The 20,889-nt window shown below is 39.2% G+C and overlaps 1 protein-coding gene and 1 non-coding gene across 4 annotated transcripts in view; both read left to right on the top strand.

The window, feature by feature from the left end:
• The window catches only part of SMURF2 (SMAD specific E3 ubiquitin protein ligase 2), a 131,075-nt gene that overhangs the window by 26,820 nt on the left and 83,366 nt on the right, over positions 1 to 20,889 (top strand). The window contains exon 2 of one of the 3 annotated variants that reach the window (XM_053570813.1): positions 6,840 to 6,903. The exons of the other annotated variants lie outside the window; for them this stretch is intronic. Within the exon in view, the coding sequence (XP_053426788.1) occupies positions 6,897 to 6,903 (7 nt within the window). The 5' untranslated portion in view covers positions 6,840 to 6,896. The remainder of the gene's footprint in view (positions 1 to 6,839; positions 6,904 to 20,889) is intronic. 3 annotated transcript variants of the gene reach the window in all.
• Positions 20,052 to 20,158, top strand: LOC128571342 (U6 spliceosomal RNA). The gene has a single exon (XR_008375772.1). It is a non-coding gene; the product is annotated as a U6 spliceosomal RNA (small nuclear RNA).

Raw genomic sequence — 20,889 nt, 5'->3', positions numbered from 1 at the left:
TTCACCCAGCACCATTTGTTAAACAGGGATTCTTTCCGCCTCTGAATGTTTTTAATTGGCTTATCAAAGATCAAATGACAGTAAGTAGCTGGGTTCATCTCTTGGTTCTCTATTCTGTTCCATACATCTTCTACCTCTCTGTTTTTGTGCCAGTACAATGCTGTTTTGATCACTATCGATTTATAGTATAATCTGAGGTCTGGCAGTGAGATTCCTCCTGCTTTGTTTTTTTTTTTTTTTTTTTTTGTAGAGACAGAGTCTCACTGTACCGCCCTCGGGTAGAGTGCCGTGGCGTCACACCGCTCACAGCAACCTCTAACTCTTGGGCTTACGCGATTCTCTTGCCTCAGCCTCCCGAGCAGCTGGGACTACAGGCACCCGCCACAACGCCCGGCTATTTTTTTGTTGCAGTTTGGCCGGGGCTGGGTTTGAACCCGCCACCCTCGGCATATGGGGCCGGCGCCCTACTCACTGAGCCACAGGCGCCGCCCCTGCTTTGTTTTTATTTCTGAGTAATGTCTTGGCTATTTGAGGTTTTTTTCTGATTCCATATAAAATAAAGTATTTTTTTTTTTGAGGTCTTTAAAGTATGACAGTGGTATTTTAATAGGGACTTCATTAAAATTGTATATTGCTCTGGGTATTATGGACATTTTAACAGTGTTGATTCTTCCTAGCTATAAGCATGTTATGTTTTTCCATTTGTTAACATCTTCAGCTATTTCTTTTCTTAAAGTTTAATAGTTCTCTTTATAGAGATCTTTCACATCCTTTGTTAGGTAAACTCCCAAATATTTCATCTTTGGCACTACTGTGAACGGAATAGAGTCCTTGACTGTTTTTTCAGCTTGACTATTGTTGGTATATATAAAGGCTACAGATTTGTGAATATTGATTTTGTAACCTGAGACGTTGTTGTATTCCTTGATCCCTTTTAAGAATTTTGTAGTTGAATTCCTGGGGTTTTCCAGATATATAATCATATCATCTGGGAAGAGTGAAAGTTTGATCTCTTCTGACCCTATATGGATACACATGATTGCCTTTTCTTGCCTGATTGTGATGGCTAAAACTTTCATTACAATGTTAAAGAGTAGTGGAACCTTGCCTGTTCCTGATCTGAGTGGAAATGATTTCAGTTTAGCTCCATTCAATACAATATTGGCTGTGGGTTTGCTGTAGATGGCCTATATCAGTTTAAGAAATGTCCCTTCTATACTTGTTTTCTTAATTGTTCTGATCATGAAAGGATGCTGGATATTATCAAAAGCTTTTTCTGCATAAATTGAGAGAATCATATGGTCTTTGTTTTTTATTTTGTTTATGTGATGAATTATATTTATAGATTTATGTATATTGAACCAGCCTTGAAACCCTAGGATAAAACCCACTTGGTCATGGTGAATAATTTGTTTGATGTGTTGCTGGATTCTGTTTGCTAGGATCTTACTGAATATTTTTGCATCAATATTCACTAGAGATATTGGTCTAATTTTCTTGTTGGGTCTTTGGGGATCAAGGTGATGTTTCATAGAATGTTTTGGGTAGTATTCCTTCTTTTTTTGTATAATTTGGAAAAGGTTAAGTAATATAGGTACTAGTTCCTCTTTAAAGTTTTGGTAGAATTCTGATATGAAGCCATCTAGTCTCAGACTTTTCTTTTTGGGGAGACTTTGGATAGTTGATGCTATTTCAGAGCTTGATATAGGCCTGTTCAACATTTCTACTTCATTTAGGCTAAGTCTAGGAAGATGGCATGCTTCCAAGTATTGGTCTGTTTCCTTCAGATTTTCATATTTCTGAGAATAAAGTTTCTTATAATATTAAGGGGTTTTTTGAATTTCTGAGAAGTCTGTTGTTATTTCATCTTTGTCATTTCTGATTGATGAAATTAGAGATTTTACTCTTTCATTCCTGGTTAGGTTAGCCAAAGGTTTACTATTTTATTGACCTTTTCAAAAAACCAACTTTTTGATTTATTGATCTGTTGTATAATGCTTTTGTTTTCAATTTCATTTAATTCCGCTCTTATTTTGGTTATTTCTTTTCTTCTGCCGTGTTTGGGATTGGAATGTTCTTCCTTTTCCAGTTGCTTGAGATGTCCCATTAAGTTGTTAACTTCCTCTCTTCCTATTTTCTTGAGGAAGGCTTGCATTGCTATAAATTTCCCTCCCAGAGGTTCTGGTAATTTGCGTGTTCACTATCATTTTGTTCCAAAAATTTGGTAGTTTTCTTCTTAATCTTATCTATGACCCAGCTATCGTTCAGCATAAAGTTATTTAGTTTCTATGTTTTTGTATGAGTATGCAGATTCCTGTTGTTACTGAGTTCAACTTTTATTCCATGATGGTCTGAGAAGATACAAGGAATAATTTCTGTTCTTTTAATTTGCTGAGGTTAGACTAGTGACCTAAGGATGTGATCAATTTTGTAGGATGTTCCATGGGCTAATAAGAAGAATGTGTATTCAGTTTTGTTAGGATGGAATGTTCCGTAGATGTCTGTTAAATCCAATTGTTGATGGTTAAGTTTAAGTCTAAAATTCCTTTCCTTAGTTTCTTATTGGAGGATCTATCCAAGACTGCCAAAGGGTGTTAAACTCTTCGACTGTTACGGTGCTGGAGGAAATCAAGTTGCTTATGTCAGTTAGAGTCTCTCTTACAAATTGAGGCGCATTCTGGTTGTGTGCATAAATGTTAATGATTGAAATATCATCATGTTGAGTGTTACCCTTAACAAATATGAAGTGACCATCCTTATCTTTCCTTACTTTTGTTGGTTTAAAGCAGGGGTCCTCAAACTATGGCCGCGGGCCACATCAGGCGGTGTGATGGTATTTGTTCCGGTTTTGCTTTTTAACTTCAAAATAAGATAAGTGCAGTGTGCATAGGAATTTGTTCATAGTTTTTTTTTTTAAACTATAGTCCGGCCCTCCAACAGTCTGAGGGACAGTGAACTGGCCCCCTGTTTAAAAAGTTTGAGGACCCCTGGTTTAGAGCCTATCGTATCTGTGAATAAAATTGCAACACCTGCTTTTTTCTGATTGCCATTATTGTCTGAATTATAGATGACCATCCCTTCACCCTGAGTCTATATTTATCTTTTAAGGTAAGATGAGATTCTTGTATACAGCATATATCAGCCTGAGTGTTCATCAGCCAACCTGTGCCTCTTTAGAGAACAATTTAAGCCATTCACATTAATTGAGAATATTGATAAGCCTGGTAGTATTTTGAGTTCGACTTTTTTGAAAGTCCAGTGACACTTTTAATCCTTTTGCCACTGTAGAAATTGGAATTTGATTAAAAGTTTCTGAGTGAGTTTACTTTGGTGGTAGATGATTGTGCTTGTCATGGAGGATAGGACTGAGAATATCCTGGAGAGCTGGTTTATTTATGGCAAATTTCTTCAACATGTGAATGTCACTAACGTAATTTCTCCATCGTAAATGAAACTCAGTTTAGCTGGATACAGGATCCTGGGTTGAAAGTTATTTTGTTTTAGGAGGTTAAAGGTTGATGACCACCCTCTTCTAGCTTGAAAAGTTTCAGTAGAGAGATCTGTAGTCATTCTAATATTCTTTCCCTTGTAGGTTATGGTTTTCTTACATCTGGCTGCTTTCAGAATTTTCTCCTTCATATTAACTTTGGCAAAGTTAATTATAATGTGTCTGGGAGATGCTTTATTTGGGTTGAGTCGTGCTGGGGTTCTGAAACTGTCTGCTCTCTGAATTTCAGAATCTCTTGCCTTGTTTGGGAAGTTCTCCATAATTAGCTCTTGGAGTAGAGCATCTGGGCCTTTCAAAGCAACTTCATCACTTTTAGGAATTCCTATAAGGCAAATATTAGTTTTCTTTCAATTGTCCCAGAGGTCTCTGAGAGAATGATCTGTTTTTGCTCTCCACTTCTCTTCCTCTTTGAGTGTTCGAGAGTGTTCAGAAGCTTTGTCTTCAATGTCAGAAATCCTTTCTTCTGCCTATTCCATTCTGTTACTGAGGGCTTTGAGGGAGATCTTTGAGGGCTGTAAGTTCTTGCCTCAATGTGTCAAAATATTTGGTGATTTTGACACTGAATTAATTGAATTCTTGAGATAACTTTTGAACTGCTCCTTGAATTTCTGATTCCACCTTTACCTCCATTCTTATTAATCTTATTTGCAATCCAAATTGTGAATTCGATTTCTGACATCTCAGCCATTTATTTATGAATGGGATCTTCTGGTGTGTCCACCTTGTCGTTCCTTGGGGGAGCTGATCTACTCTGATTATTCATGTTGCCAGAGTTTTTCCACTGATTCTGCCCCATGATGATTTTTCACCATTTGGCTAGATGAGCAGATAAGGTGAAATTGGATTGGGGTCTCCTGGAGTAGTGATTGACCAAGCCCTTTGCCCAAGAGCTGGGACTGGTGACCGTAGGTTTTCCCCTACAGTTTTGCAAAGAATCCATACAGTACTACAGCCTGAGACACCGGGGACCTGCTTGGTGTGTTGGGGTTAACTGCCTCTGTCTTGTTTTCAGCTGGTCTCTGTTCAATTCTAGTGAATCAGTAACTCTGGGTTGAAGCCTCAGCTATTGTTTGTTTCCTTGGGATCACAGCTTGCCTCAGCAGGGGCGATGTGTACTCTTCAATCTTCTCTCTTGGCTCAGCTCCAAACCATCAGCTTATTTGCTAAACTTCTGTCCTTTAACTCTCCTTCTGGATGGGAGCCTCTGTGTAAAGCTGGCTCCAGTCAGCCATCTTGCCTACTCCCCCGTATTTTTAATTTTAATTGCCATCTGTACTGTGAATTCCATGTTTGTATTGTTTTAACCATTTTTATAGTCCATTTGATTCCCCCCACCCAAATTGTAGAAGCTCTTTATATATTCTGGATATTTATCCTTTGCTATACTCTATATTTATTTTGTCTTTGTCATTTTTCTTTTAACTTTTTTTATGGTATCTTTAGCCATATGGAATTTTTTAAGTAATTAATTATGATGGAATTCAAATTTAATATTGGATAAAGATCATATATGACTTTGTAGAGTTAGCATTATAATTATTCTAGATTTTAACTTCCAAGTAAAGCTTGATAAATTGATTATAGTTTCGTTTACTTGCCATTACTTTGACACTGATTTTAAAAAAAGTCATTCTTCTAAGTGAAACAGGCTTCCTTTTTTTCCTAATTCTATTTTTTTGAGGCTGAGTCTCACTCTGTTGCCCAGGCTAGAGTGCCATGGCATTGGCTTAGCTCACAGTAACCTCAGACTCCTGGACTTAAGTGATCCTCCTGCCTCAGCCTCTCAAGTAGCTGGGACTACAGACCCCCGCCACAATGCCTGGAATATTTTTCTATTTTTAGTAGAGACTGTGTCTTGCTCAGGCTGGTCTTGAACTCCTGAGCTCAGGCAATTCTCCTGCTTCAGAATGCTGAGATTACAGGCATGAACTACTATGCCTAGCCTGTTCCCAATTTTAAATTATAAAGACAGTTATTACATAGTGGGATTATATGAGGGAATATTGAAATAATGGCAGTTTTTAAAGGGCAGTAGCTTCTATCTGTATAGATTTTTTATTTACTTAATTTTTTGAGACAGAGTCTTACTTTGTCACCCTTGGTAGAGTGCTGTGGCGTCATAGCTCACAACAACCTTAAACTCTTGGGCTGAAGTGATCCTGTTGCTTCAGCCTCCCCAGTAGCTGGGACTACAGATGCCCACCACAATACCCAGCTATTTTTAGAGACAGGGTCTTACTCTTGCTCAGGCTAGTCTCAAACTCCTGATCTTAGGCAATCCACCCGCCTTGTTTTCCTAGGATTCTTGGATTAGACGTGTCAGCCACTGCACTGGGCTATGTGTAGTTTTTTTAAAGTAAATTTTCCAACCGTGTTGATTTCATATAGAACTGATACTTTTTTTTTGAGACAGAGTCTCTTACTATGTTGCCCTGAGTAGAGTGCAGTGCATCACAGCTCACAGCAACCTCCAACTCTTGAGCTTAAGTGACTCTCTTGCCTCAGCCTCCCAAGTAGCTGGGACTACAGTTGCCTGCCACAATGCCTGGCTATTTCTTTGTGGTGGCTGTTTCGCTGGCTTGGGCTGGGTTCGAAATCACCACCCTTGGTGTATGTGGCTGGCACCTTAAGCACTGTGCTATGGCTGCTGAGCCAGAACTGGTACTTGAAAGCTTAGAAAACCTTGTATCACCTTGAGCTGAAGGCTCTTTTCTGATATTTGAATGAGCACATAGTTAGGCTACTTAAACAAGAGATTCTGAGCATATACAAATAGAATTTAGATAGAGTATCTCTTTAATAATTTTGGGCATATTTTCTTTGACGTCACTCTGGAAAGAATTATGTCCTAAATAAGTGATTAATAATAAACAATAATAAGTTTAATTAATAAACTTTCCTGTAATGTTTAATCCCTCTTGAAATGATTAAAACTAAAAATGAGGATAGGCACCTGCAGTGGTTAGGGCGCCGGCTTCATGCTGTAGGGCTGGTGGGTTTGAACCCGGCCTGGGCCTGCTAAACTAGCCAGGCATTGTGGCAGATGCCTGTAGTTCCAGCTACTAGGGAGGCTGAGGCAAGAGAATCGCTTGAGCCCAAGAGTTTGAGGTTGCTATGATCTATGACACCACGGCACTCTACCAAGGGTGATAAACTGAGATTCTGTCTCAATTAAAAAAAAAAAAAAACTAAACTAAAATGAAAATATGTTAAGTACAGTTGACCCTTGAACAATGTATTTGAATTGCACTAGTCCACTTAGAAGTGGATTTTCATTCACCCCGCCACCCTGAGACAGCAAGACCAATTTCTCCTCTCCTCTCCTCCTCAGCCACCTATTCAGCATGAAGATGAGGATGAAGACATTTATGATGATCCACTCCACTTAATGAATAGTAAATATATTTTCTCTTATGATTTTCTTAATATTTTCTCTAGCTTACTTCATTTTAAGAATATTGTATACAATACGTATAACATACAAAATGGTGTTACTCAACTCTTTATCTTATCGGTAACGCTTCCAGTCAACAGTAAGCTATCGGTAGTTAAGTTTTTGGGGAGTCAGAAGTTACATGCAGATTTTCTACACTAGAGGGGTCAGTGCCTGTCACCCCCATATTGTTCAAGGTCAACTGTAATTACCACATTAACAGAATAAAATAGAGAAAGCGTAAGTTTGTCATGGTTGAAGCAGGAACAAATTTTAACACCTAAGTTTAAAGAATGCTTAGCAAATTAAGCTTAGAAGAAACCTCCCTTCTTAACTTGAAAATGTATTATCAATTAAAATCTTACAAGCAGAATCCCATTTAATGATCAGTTAGTATAGAAGCATTTGCTTTAAGAGCAGAAAGTTCAGTGTTTCTGCTTGTATTCATCATTGTACTGGAAGTCTTAGGCAGTACTTAAATAAGGCAAGAAAATACATATGTAAGGATTAAAAGGGAAGAAATAAAATTCAAAATGACATAACCTAGGGTTAAGGACAATATACTAGTGTGATGACCACATTTGAAAAAGACCAAAAGAGGCTGGGCGCGGTGGATTATACCTATAATCCTAGCACTCTGGGAGGCTGAGGCGGGTAGATTGCTTGAGTTCACACATTTGAGAGCAGCCTAAGTGAAAGCAAGACACCCATCTCTACTAAAAATAGAAAAACTGAGGGAAAGAGGCTCACTTGAGACCAAGAATTGGAGGTTGCTGTGAGCTATGATGTCATGACATTCTACCCAAGGCGACAGCTTGAGACTCTGTCCAAAAAAAAAAAAAAAAAAGACCATGGCTACATGTCCGACGCTCAGTGGTTAGGGTGCCAGCCATGTACACCAGGGCTGGTAGGTTCGAACCCACCTCGGCCTGCTAAACAAACAACAACAAAAATATAGCCAGCCATCGTGATGGGCGCCTGTAGTCCCAGCTACTAGGGAGACTGAGGCAAGAGAATTGCTTGAGCCCAAGAGTTGGAGGTTGCCGTGAGCTATGACGTTATAGTACTCTACAGAGGGTGACAAAGTGAAGCTCTGTCTCAAAAAAAAGACCATAAGAAACCAACAAGGTAGTTATCTTGATCTAATTTTTTTTGAGACAAGGTTTGCCTATGTTGCCCAGACTGGAGTGCAGTGGCTATTCACAGGCCTGATTATAATGCACTGTTACTCTTGGCTCCCAGCCTCAAGCATCCTCCTGCCTTAGCCTCCTTAAGTAGCTGGGACTATAGTCATGTGCCACCACTCTTGGTTTTGATCTAGTTTTTAATTTAAATGTGATAAATATATTTCTGCTACTGTATTTGGCATTTTGAAATTTTTATTTTAATAAGCCGTCAAAGTAGTTGGCCTGATTTTGGGAATAAAGCGCCTGTGAGAGTCTGTGTCTAGGAGGGTGGTCATTTTTAGTGTCAGACAAAGTTGCAATAATTTGTAGTTACCTTATTTATTTATTTAGAGACACAGTCTCAAGCTGTCACCTTGAGTAGAGTGCCATGGCATCACAGCTCACAGCAACCTCAAATTCTTGGGCTTAAGTGATTCTCTTGCCTCAGCCTCCCGAGTAGTTGGGACTACAGGCACCCGCCACAATGCCTGGCTATTTTTTTGTTATTGTTGCCGTTGTCATTGTTGTTTTACCTGGCCCGAGTCATGTTTGAACCCACCAGCCTCAGTGTATGTGACCAGTGCCCTACCCACTAAGTTACGAGCATCACCCAATTTCTGGTTACTTCAGAATGTCATTGCATTTCCTCGTCAAGAAAACCTTTACATTCTAGTATTTAGCAGTAATTGGTTGACTGACAGTTATTTCTCAGTTTATTCAGAGAGAAATTATCCAAATTGCCTGTAGATATTCATTCATTCATTCTGCTGCCTGCTTTGTTAAAATTAGGCCCTGCATGTGGTATTGGGGCCATAAGGATGGCTTTATAGGTAAATGAATTAGATATTTTCTGCCCTTCTGGAGATCAGTTGATAGCCGTTGTGATAAAAATTGTGTAAACGCTGTTTCAGTGGTATAATAGATAATGCTTCATTGGTATATTATGTTGTGTGCTATAAAAGGAATGTTTATCAAATATATTATGGGGGAATAGTGAAGTAATTGGGCCTATTTGGGGACTTTTTTGTTCCATCAGTCAGTCTATTAATGCACCAATGTTTGCTCATATGTGAGTATTAATTATAGAGGCTTTGTAGTTTGTTTCAGTTCTGTTAGGCTAGGTTCCCACTCCCTCCCCCAGCTTTTCCTTTTCTGGGTTTTCCTAGCTGCCATTTTCTGATACTTTTATATGAATTTAGGCATCTCTGTTTTCTTAGCTTCAGAAAAAAACTTCTGATATTTTTATTGGGATTTTGTTAAATTCATGAATTACCGTAGGGATAATGTTTGCATGATGCAAAGTGAGACATTTTAATCAAAATCTGAGGGATTGGCCAGGCGTGGTGGCTCACGCCTGTAATCCTAGCACTCTGGGAGGCCGAGGCGTGTGGATTGCTTAAGATCACAAGTTCCAGACCAGCCTGAGCAAAAGCGAGACCCCGTCTCTACTAAAAATAGAAAAAACTGAGGCAAAAGGATCATGTGAGCCTAAGTTGGAGGTTGTTGTGAGCTGTGATGCCCCGGCACTCTACCCAGGGTGAAAGCTTGAGACTCTGAGGGATTTAATTTGTTGCTCACATTTCATTGTGATTTGAGTGTTTGTAATATTTCTATTTTATATAACTTTCTGATTTTGGGGGGTAGGGCCTGATATACATATAAATCATAGAAATTGATTATATAGGTGCTTAATATTCCATTGTCAGGACATATGTATATAAAATATGTCAGAACACATGCCATTTAAAAAATGACATTTGTATACTCTTTTACCTATGTCCACACCTTTGTTTTATTTGTAATTCTAGAATTAAATATAATAAATGTTCAGTTATTGTGCTGAATTTGTCTCAGTTATTTCTTACTTGGATGAAACTCAAGGAAGTGCACTCCTCAAGAAGAGTTCTTGCACATGCACAACTGTTTTTCAGTAGTCTGGATACTTGAAGGATTGCTTTGCCAGATGTAAAACCTTTGGCTTGCACTTACTTTCTTTGACTTTCTTGAAAACACTTCTTAATGGTTGCCTTGTTTTTTGTGGTATTCTTGAAGTTTGATACCAACCTCTTTTCTTATGAGTAGTTTGATCTTCTTGCCTGGAGGTACTCGTGGTGCTGATTGTCTTTAAAGTTTAGTTTTGCGAGGGCGGTGCCTGTGGCTCAGTTGGTAAGGCGCCGACCCCATATACCGAGGGTGGCGGGTTCAAACCCGGCCCCGGCTGAACTGCAACCAAAAAATAGTTGGGCGTTGTGGCGGGCGCCTGTAGTCCCAGCTACTCAGGAGGCTGAGGCAAGAGAATTGCTTAAGCCCAGGAGTTGGAGGTTGCTGTGAGCTGTATGATGCCATGGCACTCTACCAAGGGCCATAAAATGAAACTGTCTCTACAAAAAAAAAAAAGTTTAGTTTTGCTAGCATATGTCTCTGTTTATTGTTTTGAGTCTCTTTTCCCAGGTACACAAAGAACCTCTTTTTTTTTCCCCAGAAAGTTTTCTTGGATTGTAGTTATAAATATTAGTTCTTTATTTTTCTTTTTCAGAGATTCCCCATTATATGTATATTGGCCTTCTATGCCTTTCTTTGATTTTAACCGCTTTTTCCTTTAATGCTTTCTACTTTTTCTTATTTTCATTCTCTTCGTTGTCTTCCTGTTTTTCTTCAGTGACTCTTACTAGATTTCATTTGATTCTCTTCTCCATGGATATGTTGTAATATATTTTTCATTTGTAGAGTGGTTTTCAGTGTCTTTTCTGAGTTTGATTAATTATTGTTGCCCCTTTCCTCCTCTTCCTAATTTTCTGAGTTTGATCAATTATTGTTGCCCCTTTCCTCTTCTTCCTAATTTTTTTTTTTCCTTTGAGACAGTCTCACTCTTGTCACCCTGGATAGAGTACAGTGGCATCAAAGCTCATAGCAACCTCAAACTCTTAGGCTTAAGCGACCCTCTTGCTTCCGCTTCCCATGTAGCTGGGACTATAGGTGCCAGCCACAACATCTGGCTATTTTGAGAGACAGGGTCTCACTCTTCTTAAGGCTGGTTTCTAACTCTTAAGCTGAGATGATCCACCTGCCATGTCCTCCCGAAGTGCTAGGATTACAGGTTTGAACCACTGCGCCCAGGCCTCTTTATAATTTTTTTTCTCCTATCTTCCTCTCCCTTTTCCCTTGTCTTTCTGTTCTTAGCTTTTTTGCATCTCCAAACAGATTTTTCCCCAATTGTGCTTGTGTTTTGGGAGCACAGTTTTTTGTTAGCCTCAGTGTTTATTTGCATTTTATGTTTTTACGGTAGCCTTGTATGGAGAGTATAAAACTCTTCACAGTCTTCTTTTGGCAAATTTCTTGGGTAGTTGCTTGTGTTTCTTAAGTTACCTCAAAATAAAGTTTAGTGTCGATAGTTGTTTGGTGTTGTAAGCATATTATTGAAGCCAGAATTTTACTAATATTCTTGCCTCTAATTAATTAATTGGAGTTCTTTACTGAAGTTATTCATATCATGTGAACAACAAACCAATGGAGGTCATTGAATCCTAGAATTTAAACTAGCAACATAGTGAATAGATATGTTGCATGGTAAATAAATGGTAAGGAGGTATCCCTATTTGCCAAGTTTTAAGAAATTTATTTAAATAATTTCACTTAAAGTAATGCTATGAAGTAGGTGAGTACAAAGACCTGCATTATTATAATATCATCAGAAAACACTGATCTCAGAGACAAAAGTAATTTGTCCAAGAACTCAAAGTTAAGTAAGTGTGAATCTGAACCCCAGATGTGTTTTACTTCTATCTCTGGGCTCTGTATTACACTGTCATCTTAGATTGTTTAGGGAACAGTTTTTGTTTCTTTTTCTTTTTTCCCCCCTCAGTGGTTACTTTTTATGTCATTTTTCCTGGGCTTAAAAAAAGGGTATATGGCTGAGTGCCTGTAGCTCAAGTGGTTAAGGTGCTAGTCACATACACCAGAGCTGGCGGGTTCAGATCCAGGCCGGGCCTGCCAAACAACAATGACAACTACAACAACAACAACAACAAAAAAAAATGGCTGGGCATTGTAGCGGGCGCCTATAGTCCCAGCTACTTGGGAGGCTGAGGCAAGAGAATAGCTTAAGCCCAAGAGTTGGAGGTAGCTGTGATGCCATGGCACTCTACCCAGTGGGACAGCTTGAGGCTCTATCTCAAAAAAAAAAAAAGTGTATGAAGCATTTCTAACTTCCTATAGGACCAGGTTTTAGGTCAGACAAGCTGAGTGTGTCTTTTGAATTAAGAATGTGCTCTCGGGCGGTGCCTGTGGCTCAGTGGGTAGGGAGCTGTCCCCATATACCAAGGGTGGGTTCAAACCCAGCCCCTGCCAAAACTGCAACAAAAAAATAGCTGGGCTTTGTGGCAGGCATCTGTAGTCCCAGCTACTTGGGAGGCTGAGGCAAGAGAATCGCCTGAGCCCAGGACTTGGAGGTTGCTGTGAGCTATGTGACGCCACAGCACTCTACCAAGAGCAATGAAGTGAGATTCTGTCTCTACAAAAAAAAAAAAAAAAAAAAAAAAAGAATGTGCTCTCCTCTGCCAATGTCTCTTTCGCACAGCTGTTGGAGATGCACTTGGTTTAATCAGTGTACAGTCCCTAGGAGGGTTGATGTTAGGAGTATGTTGGGGTATGATCAGTTATAATTTTTTTGTTGTTGTTGAGACAGTTTCACTTTATTGCCCTTGGTAGAGTGCCGTGGTGTCACACAGCTCACAACAACCTCCAACTCCTGGGCTCAGAAGATTCTCTTGCCTCAGCCTCCCGAGTAGCTGGGACTACAGGCACCCACCGCAACACCCGGCTATTTTTTTGTTGCAATTTGGCCGGGGCTGGGTTTGAAACCGCCACCCTCGGTATATGGGGCTGACGCCTACCTACCGAGCTACAGACACTGCCCAATTAGTTATAATATTAACCATGTGGTGTGGATTATAAAGGACACTTTAGCCAGTATAGCTTCAGACATCTCAGCTAATGGAGAAATCTGTAATTAATGTATCAATAGTGGTTGAAAATCACTGGTCTAATCTGTAATTTCCTTATGTAGAGTGGCAATAATATTATTAATCCAGAGTAAATTCTCATTAAATTATGAGCTAATCCATATAAAGTGTTTAGCCCAGTGCCTGGAAAGCAGTATGACTGTTGGTTAGTTATTCTGCAAATACTATTTACATCCAATAAAGAGAGTGTGAAAGTGAAGGACAGAAGTAGAATTTAGGGTCTTGTCAAGTTTTTTTGGTTTTTGTTTGAGAGGGGATGATTAAGTGTATTTTGTGTTTGAAAATAGTATATTTTAGGAGCTGGGCTGGTTTTCAAAGACCAGTCAAGATGTGTTCTTCAACTGTCAAAAGTTAGTTAATTCCCCTCTCTGGGCACTGAACTTTGTCTTATCAAGTACTCTTTTTGTCTTTTTTTTTTTTTTGGAGACAGAGTCTCACTTTGTTGCCCTCCGAGTGCTATGGTGTCAGAGCTCACAGCAACCTCAAACTCTTGGGCTTAAGTGATTCTCTTGCCTCAGCCTTCCAAGTAGCTGGGATTACAGGTGCCTGCTACAATGCCTGGCTTTTTTTTTGTAGTTGTTATTGTTGTTTGGCAGGCCCAGGTTGGGTTTGAACCCACCAACCCTGGTGCATGTGGCCGGCACTCTAACTGCTGAACTATAGGCGCCAAGCCTTTTTGTCTTCTTTCAGAATTTAAATATCCACAAGTATCTCTCATCTTAAAAAGTCCTTTCTTAGCCCATTTCCTTTAACTTCTCCATTTCTTTTCAGGTCTGACTTTTACAAAAGAATAGTCTACTTTCATTTCTATCTGTGTTGTCATCTTTCATTTATGCACAAATTCAGTCTTTGCCCAGTACTCTTACAAAGCTAGTATTGGTGAGGATACTGGTGCGCTAATTGATAAAACTAACAGAGCCTTTTTTTCTGTCTTACCTTTTTTGACCTCACTACTTTATTTGACTAACAGTTGCTTTTTCAGGGACACTCTGACTCTTAATAGTTCAGTGCTGGTGAAAGTGGGGCCTCCAGGGATGTGTTTTAAGTTCTCCCCAATCACACAAAGGAAAGCCCTTAGCTGGAACTTTCAAAGAACTTGAAAAGCAACTTGTTCTTATCCTTATCAGTTCAGCTAATGAGAGGCAAACTCTGGGTAGTTCTTTTAATTTTCTAAGGACAGCTTGAAAAACTTATTTGTACTAAATTTGTTTCAACTCTGGGTGACTATCATTTATTTTCTTTCCACCCATAGTTGTTCTAGAGCCTTCAAATATAAATTTTTAGGTTTGACGGTATTAACAGTTCTTCTGCCTTACTGCTTACGCCTGATCTGTTGCACCAGTTTGGGTATGGTGGCACAAACTAATTTCTTGTGTTTGGCAGATTAGTTTTCTGCACACTTGCAGAGTAACGGGGTCCTTTTCTTTTGTGGCATTTAATTTGAGTAGGATTGTATCTTTTTAGTAATTTCCAATCGGCTGTAGGCATGAAGACTTAGGAAGCCTTTTATAAAAAACAAACCCAAACCTAGGATTTTTCTAATCATTTAATCTGTATTAACATTATATAGTTCACCAGCTAGGGACATAGGTAGATGTTTTTTTCTCTCTGGTCACATGAAGTGACCAGTCTATCATTCATTGTGCTCTGGTAAAACTACACTGTTCACTGAGGGCAGGTTTACTGTTTGTTAATCTTAATGTTGTGAGAGAATTTCTGAGCTCAAACTACATATAACTGAAATACAAGTAATTTCATGTCTCTTAGCTTGATACTTGTTTAAAATATTAAATATCTTCTTCCAGGTACTTGTTATTTCCTTTTCTGATTCCCAGGTCAGTCTTCTAAACCTAACATTTAGGGTTATTGTCTTTTTTTCCTTTTATTGAGACAGAGCTGACCCTGTCACTAGGACTAGAATATCATGGCGTCATAGCTCACAGCAACCTCAAATTCTTGGGCTCAGGTGATCCTCTTGACTCAGTCTCTCAAGAAGCTGGGACTATAGGCACCTGCCACAATGCCCAGCTAACTTTTATGTTTTTAGTAGAGATGGGGTCTCACTTTTACTCAAACTCTTGAGCTGAAGCAGTCCACCTGCCTCAGCCCCACAAAGTGCAAGGGTTACAGGTGTGATCCACCACACCCTGCTAGGGTTATTGTCTTTACGAGTTTTTCCTACATCTTCTCTTAGGCCTAAGCCTTTTCTTTCTCTATCAGCAAGCAAGATCTCAGAGTAAGAAGTATTTTTCTGTCTACAAAAAAAAAAAAAAAAAAAAGAAGTATTTTTCTTGCAGTCAGGTTACTAAATTTGTTTTTTACAGACTCCAGGTCAAAATTCTTCTCTCAAGGTAGTCTTCCTTGGTGACTATTTTAGGCTCTTAGCATAGGTCGTTTCTGAATAGGTTTTCTTTGGTTCTGGAACACTAGTTTACATGTTTATTAATGTGATTGATTCTCCTGGCCTGAGTTGCTGAACAACCACGTAGTTGCCCATTTTCTGGTGTGGGGGTAAGGTTGCAAGATTTAAGTTTTGAGCAGAGTTAAAGAGCGATATACAAAGTGGACAATAAATGGGTTTCATAAGAAGAAAGATAGCTGACAGATATTGAAGGTTGCTTAGAAAAAAGTAACAAGAATTACATAGCATGTGGGACACATCCAGTGAGGGGACAGGTAAGCATTATGTTGGTGAAGGTGCCACACATGCAAACAGGAAGGGTCTGTCCTAGCAAGTTAAGCAATGGGCTTCTGGCATGAACAGTGCTGTTAGATTCTTAGTTATGGAATGGAGGATAGCCTGGTGTTAGCTTAAGAGGTGCTGGGAGTCTAAGGATTACTTCTATTGATTGCCCTGAGAGCTTGAACAAATTAGTAGCCTTTTCCATTAAGTTTCTGAAGGAATAATACAGGAATATTACCAAGGACTAATAAGTCTTTGTTCTAATAAAGCCCCAACAGAGGGCATGGTGGTACCTACCTGTAGTCCAGCTACTCAGGAGGATGGCTTGAGGCCAGGAGTTCAAGGCTATAGTGATCACAGCCCTCCAGCCTGGGTGATAGAGCCAGTCTCTTTCTCAACTCCCCCACCCCCCGCCACACAAAACTCAATAGAGAGGTTTATCCTTCATAATCTTTTTTGATTTAAGTGGATGTTCGTGTAACTGAGGTGGGGTTTTATAAGGATCAATGTGAACTTCTAGAGTTGGATCAGCACCATGTATTGTGCTTGTCAGTTGAATCTTTAGCTGAAGAATCTGGCAGACCCTGCTAAGAGTACAGGTATCTGATCTAACCGTGGGTTAGGAGAGGCCAGTATACGGAGGAAAGCAATGGTGCTTAGGGCTGCTGTAATTTGGTTTTGTGCATACTTTTTTCTCTGGGATCTCTAAATGTATGCCATTTATAGAGCATTTAATTTGACAATGGTATTTACAGAACAAGCCTGAATTTAGTAATTTTTTTTTTTTTTTTTTTTTTTTTTTGAGACAGAGTCTCACTTTGTCACCCTTGGTACAGTGCCGTGGTGTCATAGCTCACAGCAACCTCAAACTCCTGGGTTTAAGTGATTCTCTTGCCTCAGACTCCAGAGTAGCTGGGACTACAGGTGTCTGCCACAACACCTAGCTATTTTTAGAGACGAGGTCTCACGCTGGCTCAGGTTGGTCTCAAATCACCTCAGCCTCCTATGTGCTGGGATTACAGGCATGAGCCACCACACCGGGCAACTTAGTAAATTATTAATAGCTAGAGCAGAATCACACTGTAGGAAGATGTCTTCCTTTTCTGATGGTCTGATTGAAATTGGTGAAAATTGTGAGACTGGGAAGATTATAAGTATTTGGCTGTTGTTCTGTTGATACTGTGAGGAAGAGTGGGAAGGAATTTGAAGTGGAAATAGGAGGCCCTGTATCCATTAGGAATTTGTATGCCTGTCCTTCAATAGAAAATTAACTTCATTTTGTCTAATAAGAGAAAATATAGTAAGGTGCTATTGATGTTCAGCAAGTATGTCATTACTGTGTCTCTAACTTGGCTTCTTGGACTCCTTTTCAGTTTTAAAGGGATCGTCACTTTTCTGGTGCCTGAACTATATGAATTCAGCATTCCCCTAGGACATTTTTTTCCCCTATCAGCTGTGGGAGGGAATGTTAGACTTTGAGTAAGGTGAGGGGATGTGTTTTTAAAAATTTGTTTAGAGTTACTTGAAAATATTCTGTTGTAATTCATCTAAATAATCTATTTGCCAATCCACTGACATTCTTCTCACTAATCTGGCTATTTGTGTTTTTAATTCATTAAAGAGGCCTTAAAGGCCAGGTCTGCCATTAGGTCTATACAGAAATATTGCCCCAAAGTTTCTAAGATCTTCTGATAATGAATGATTTTTCTTGCAATTTTGGTCCACCTCATTTGGTAAGAAAGCCTTCTGGGGTGGCCTGAAACACACAATAAACTTTATTCTGATTAGTAAGTTTGAGATGTTCTGGCGGGCCTAGGAGTATAGATAGGTGTTTAAAAGATTCTAAACTTCTCAGAAAACCTTTGCTTCTCAGTGGGCTTGGGGATTCTTCCTGGGAACAGAGTTTAAAAACAACAAAGTGACTTTCTTGTAAGTGTCAGGGCAAATCCTTAATGGGGAAACTTGTGGGATTGTATGCCCAAGACTGCGCAGGTGCTTAGCAAAAAGAGAGGGGATATCTAAGGCAGGAAGATATTACGGAACCCCAGGATGATAAAGAAATTATGAGAGCATTGTGAGGTCTTCATTTGAAGGGTCAGAAGATCAGGATTCTATGGAAGGTATGGGATAAAGACTGAGCTTCAAGGTGGGAAGTCAGGGACAGAGAAAGATCTTCCTTTTTAGCTTTTGCCAGGGAAGTTAATTCTGAGTTATTGAGGCATTAGGTGTCTTAGTGTACCAGTTTAAGAAGGTAGACAATTGCTTTGGGGATTTTACCTCCTATGATTCTAGGGCAGTGTGAGGGTATAAACTCTTGTTGAAATTGCATGTTCCCCAAAGTGGCTACTGCAATTATAAACTATCCTTGGTATAATTATGCTGTAGTATTGGACAAGTATATGAATTTGGGCTATAATGAAGAACATATAAGACTCACGGATCCTGGCAGGACTTGATTCTTTGACTTGTCAGATCTATAACAAGTATTAAAAAGGAGATTTCCTTTACGATTTGTTAGACAAATGTACACGTTGAGTACCTAGGCAGTTGGAGATTTCCTTTACGATTTGTTAGACAAATGTACACGTTGAGTACCTAGGCAGTTGGAGATTTCCTTTACGATTTGTTAGACAAATGTACACGTTGAGTACCTAGGCAGTTGAGATAGATTCTGCAGGCCTTGAACGTGATCCAAACTTTTAGTTTTCTGAATTATCTCTTAGACAAGACATAGGTGGACTAACAGACGTACATAGAATAGATCTGCTCTTTTTGCGTCCCTCAAGGAAGAGACCACATTTCCTCTCCATGTCTACCCATAAGAAATCAAATGGCTGTGAGCCAGAATAAACAGAAACTTGTGAAGCAAAACAAACTCAGAGATGAAGTCAGCTGAATTGCCATCAGAAGGTACCCCAAAGTTGTCCAAATCCGGGTTCAATACATTCTCAAGTTTTGGTGATCTGTTGCTTTACTTGGCAACTCAATCATATGATCTTTGTGGGATCTCTAAAATTGTTAAAGTATGAAGACTGAGAAAGAGCAAAGTTTGTGTACCTAAGTGAAAAAACTTTATTGCCATGCAGGGAACCTGATCTAGCACAAAATCTAAGCAAGCTGTCAAGGCTCGAGAAATAGGGTAGGTCTTTTAAAGCCAAAAAATCATGAATTTTCCTTGTTTCGTATTAGAAAAGCCACATCTTTGGGTGTTCCTGATTGACTGGTGTTATCTGGGTTTGTTGGTTGGTAAGCACCAGATAATAGTGTTCTAATTATCTGTTGATGTTCAACAAACTATCTCCTAACTTAGGTGTAGAGCTTGGCAGATCAGTTTGTCTCTTCTCTGCTCATTGTCAGTTGGGGTAGTTCAAAGGCTGGAGTCTATTATTACCTGAAGATTTATTCACTAATATTTCTGGCAGTTGAGCTGGATGGAACCTTAATTGGGATTCTGAGCTGAAATACCTACAAGTGGCTTCTCTATGTGGCCTGGGTCAGTTCCCAGTGTGAGTACCCAGAGAGAGCAAGCCAGGCATAAATTGTTTGTTTCTGTTTTGTTTTTTAATGTTCTAATCTTGGAAATCATGCAGCATCATTTCTACCACGTTCAGTTTATCAGACCAGTTATAAAGATTTGCATGGTTTCAAGGAGAGGGGAAATATACTTCCCCTTTTCATGGGGGAGTGACAGGGCTTGGAAACATGGAAGAATGGTGGAAGTATGGAGGAATTGAAATATTGCTGTGGCCATTTTTAGAAAATACAATCTGAAAAAAAATCTGTTACTAATTTCTTAAAGGGAAAACTATTTTAAATCATTCTTAATAGAAAATAATAAGGAATGATGTTGCTGTCTACCCTCAGAATTTTATGAAATAAAATGTATACTTTTATACTAAGACGAAAACGTTGAATGACTTTTTTTTTTTTTTTTTTTTTTTTGAGACAGAGTTTCACTCTGTCACCCTTGGTAGAGTGCTGTGCTGTCACAGCTCACAGCCACCTCCAACTCTTGGGCTTAAGTGGTCTTTTGCCTAAGTGTCCCAAGTAGCTGGGACTACAGGCGCCCACCACAACGTCCAGCAATTATTTTGTTGCAGTTGTCATTGTTGCTTAGCTGGCTCAGGCTGGGTTCGCCAGCCTCAGTGTATGTGGCCAGTGCCCTACTCACTGAGTTACAGGTGCTGAGCTTTAACTCTGTTTTTTAATTATATCAATGTTACGTAACTTAAAATAACTTGTGCTCACCTTGGCAGCACATATACTAAAATTGGAACAGTACAGCGAAGATTAGTATGGCCCCTGCACAAGGATGACATGCAAATTCGTGAAGCGTTCTGTATTTTTCTTTTATATTACCCTGGATGGAGTTGAAACACATTTTCTTCATGAAGTATCACAAGAATGGAAAACCAAGTATCCAGTGTACTCAATACTGATATGAAGCCAGTAGATGATCTCCACATGCTCACATAAGAGAAAAACTCAGTTCAAGTTGGGGGAAGGAGAAAGAGGGAAGGGAATTGGTGTGCACCCACTTAGTGGGAACAATGTAGGGGTGTATGGCATACCTTTTGGGTGTGGGACACAACGAAAGAGGGTCTCTACCTAACAAATGCAAGCATTGTAACAACAGTTGTTTGTACCCTCACATTAATCTGAAATAATAAAACTTGTTTTCATAAAAGAATACTTTATTAAAAATAAAACATCAAGTGAGACTGTCTCAAAAAAAAAAAAAAAAAAGAAACATTTCTTGGGATTTTTCCAAATATATAGAAAGGTTTATGAACTAAAAACATTGAAACAGTAAGGCTTTTCATCATTTTTTACAGATTTTATTATAGTGTCTATCATATTTCAGTCACTATGATAGATGCTTTTTAGGATACAGAGACCTAATAACCTTTTGAAATAAAAATCCTCAATAATCTGCCCTGTAGGATAAATGATCTGAGTGTTACAACTTATATAAAAGTGCTTGTGTTTCTGTATTTTTTCAGTGGTTCAGGGAGCTTTCAGAGAATGAGTTTCTCAACCTTTGTCCAGAAATAGTGGACTTCACGTGTAGGTTTGAG

Source organism: Nycticebus coucang, chromosome 18, assembly GCF_027406575.1.
Source record: "Nycticebus coucang isolate mNycCou1 chromosome 18, mNycCou1.pri, whole genome shotgun sequence".
NCBI lineage: Eukaryota > Metazoa > Chordata > Mammalia > Primates > Lorisidae > Nycticebus > Nycticebus coucang.
This window is presented reverse-complemented; position numbering and strand designations above follow the sequence as displayed.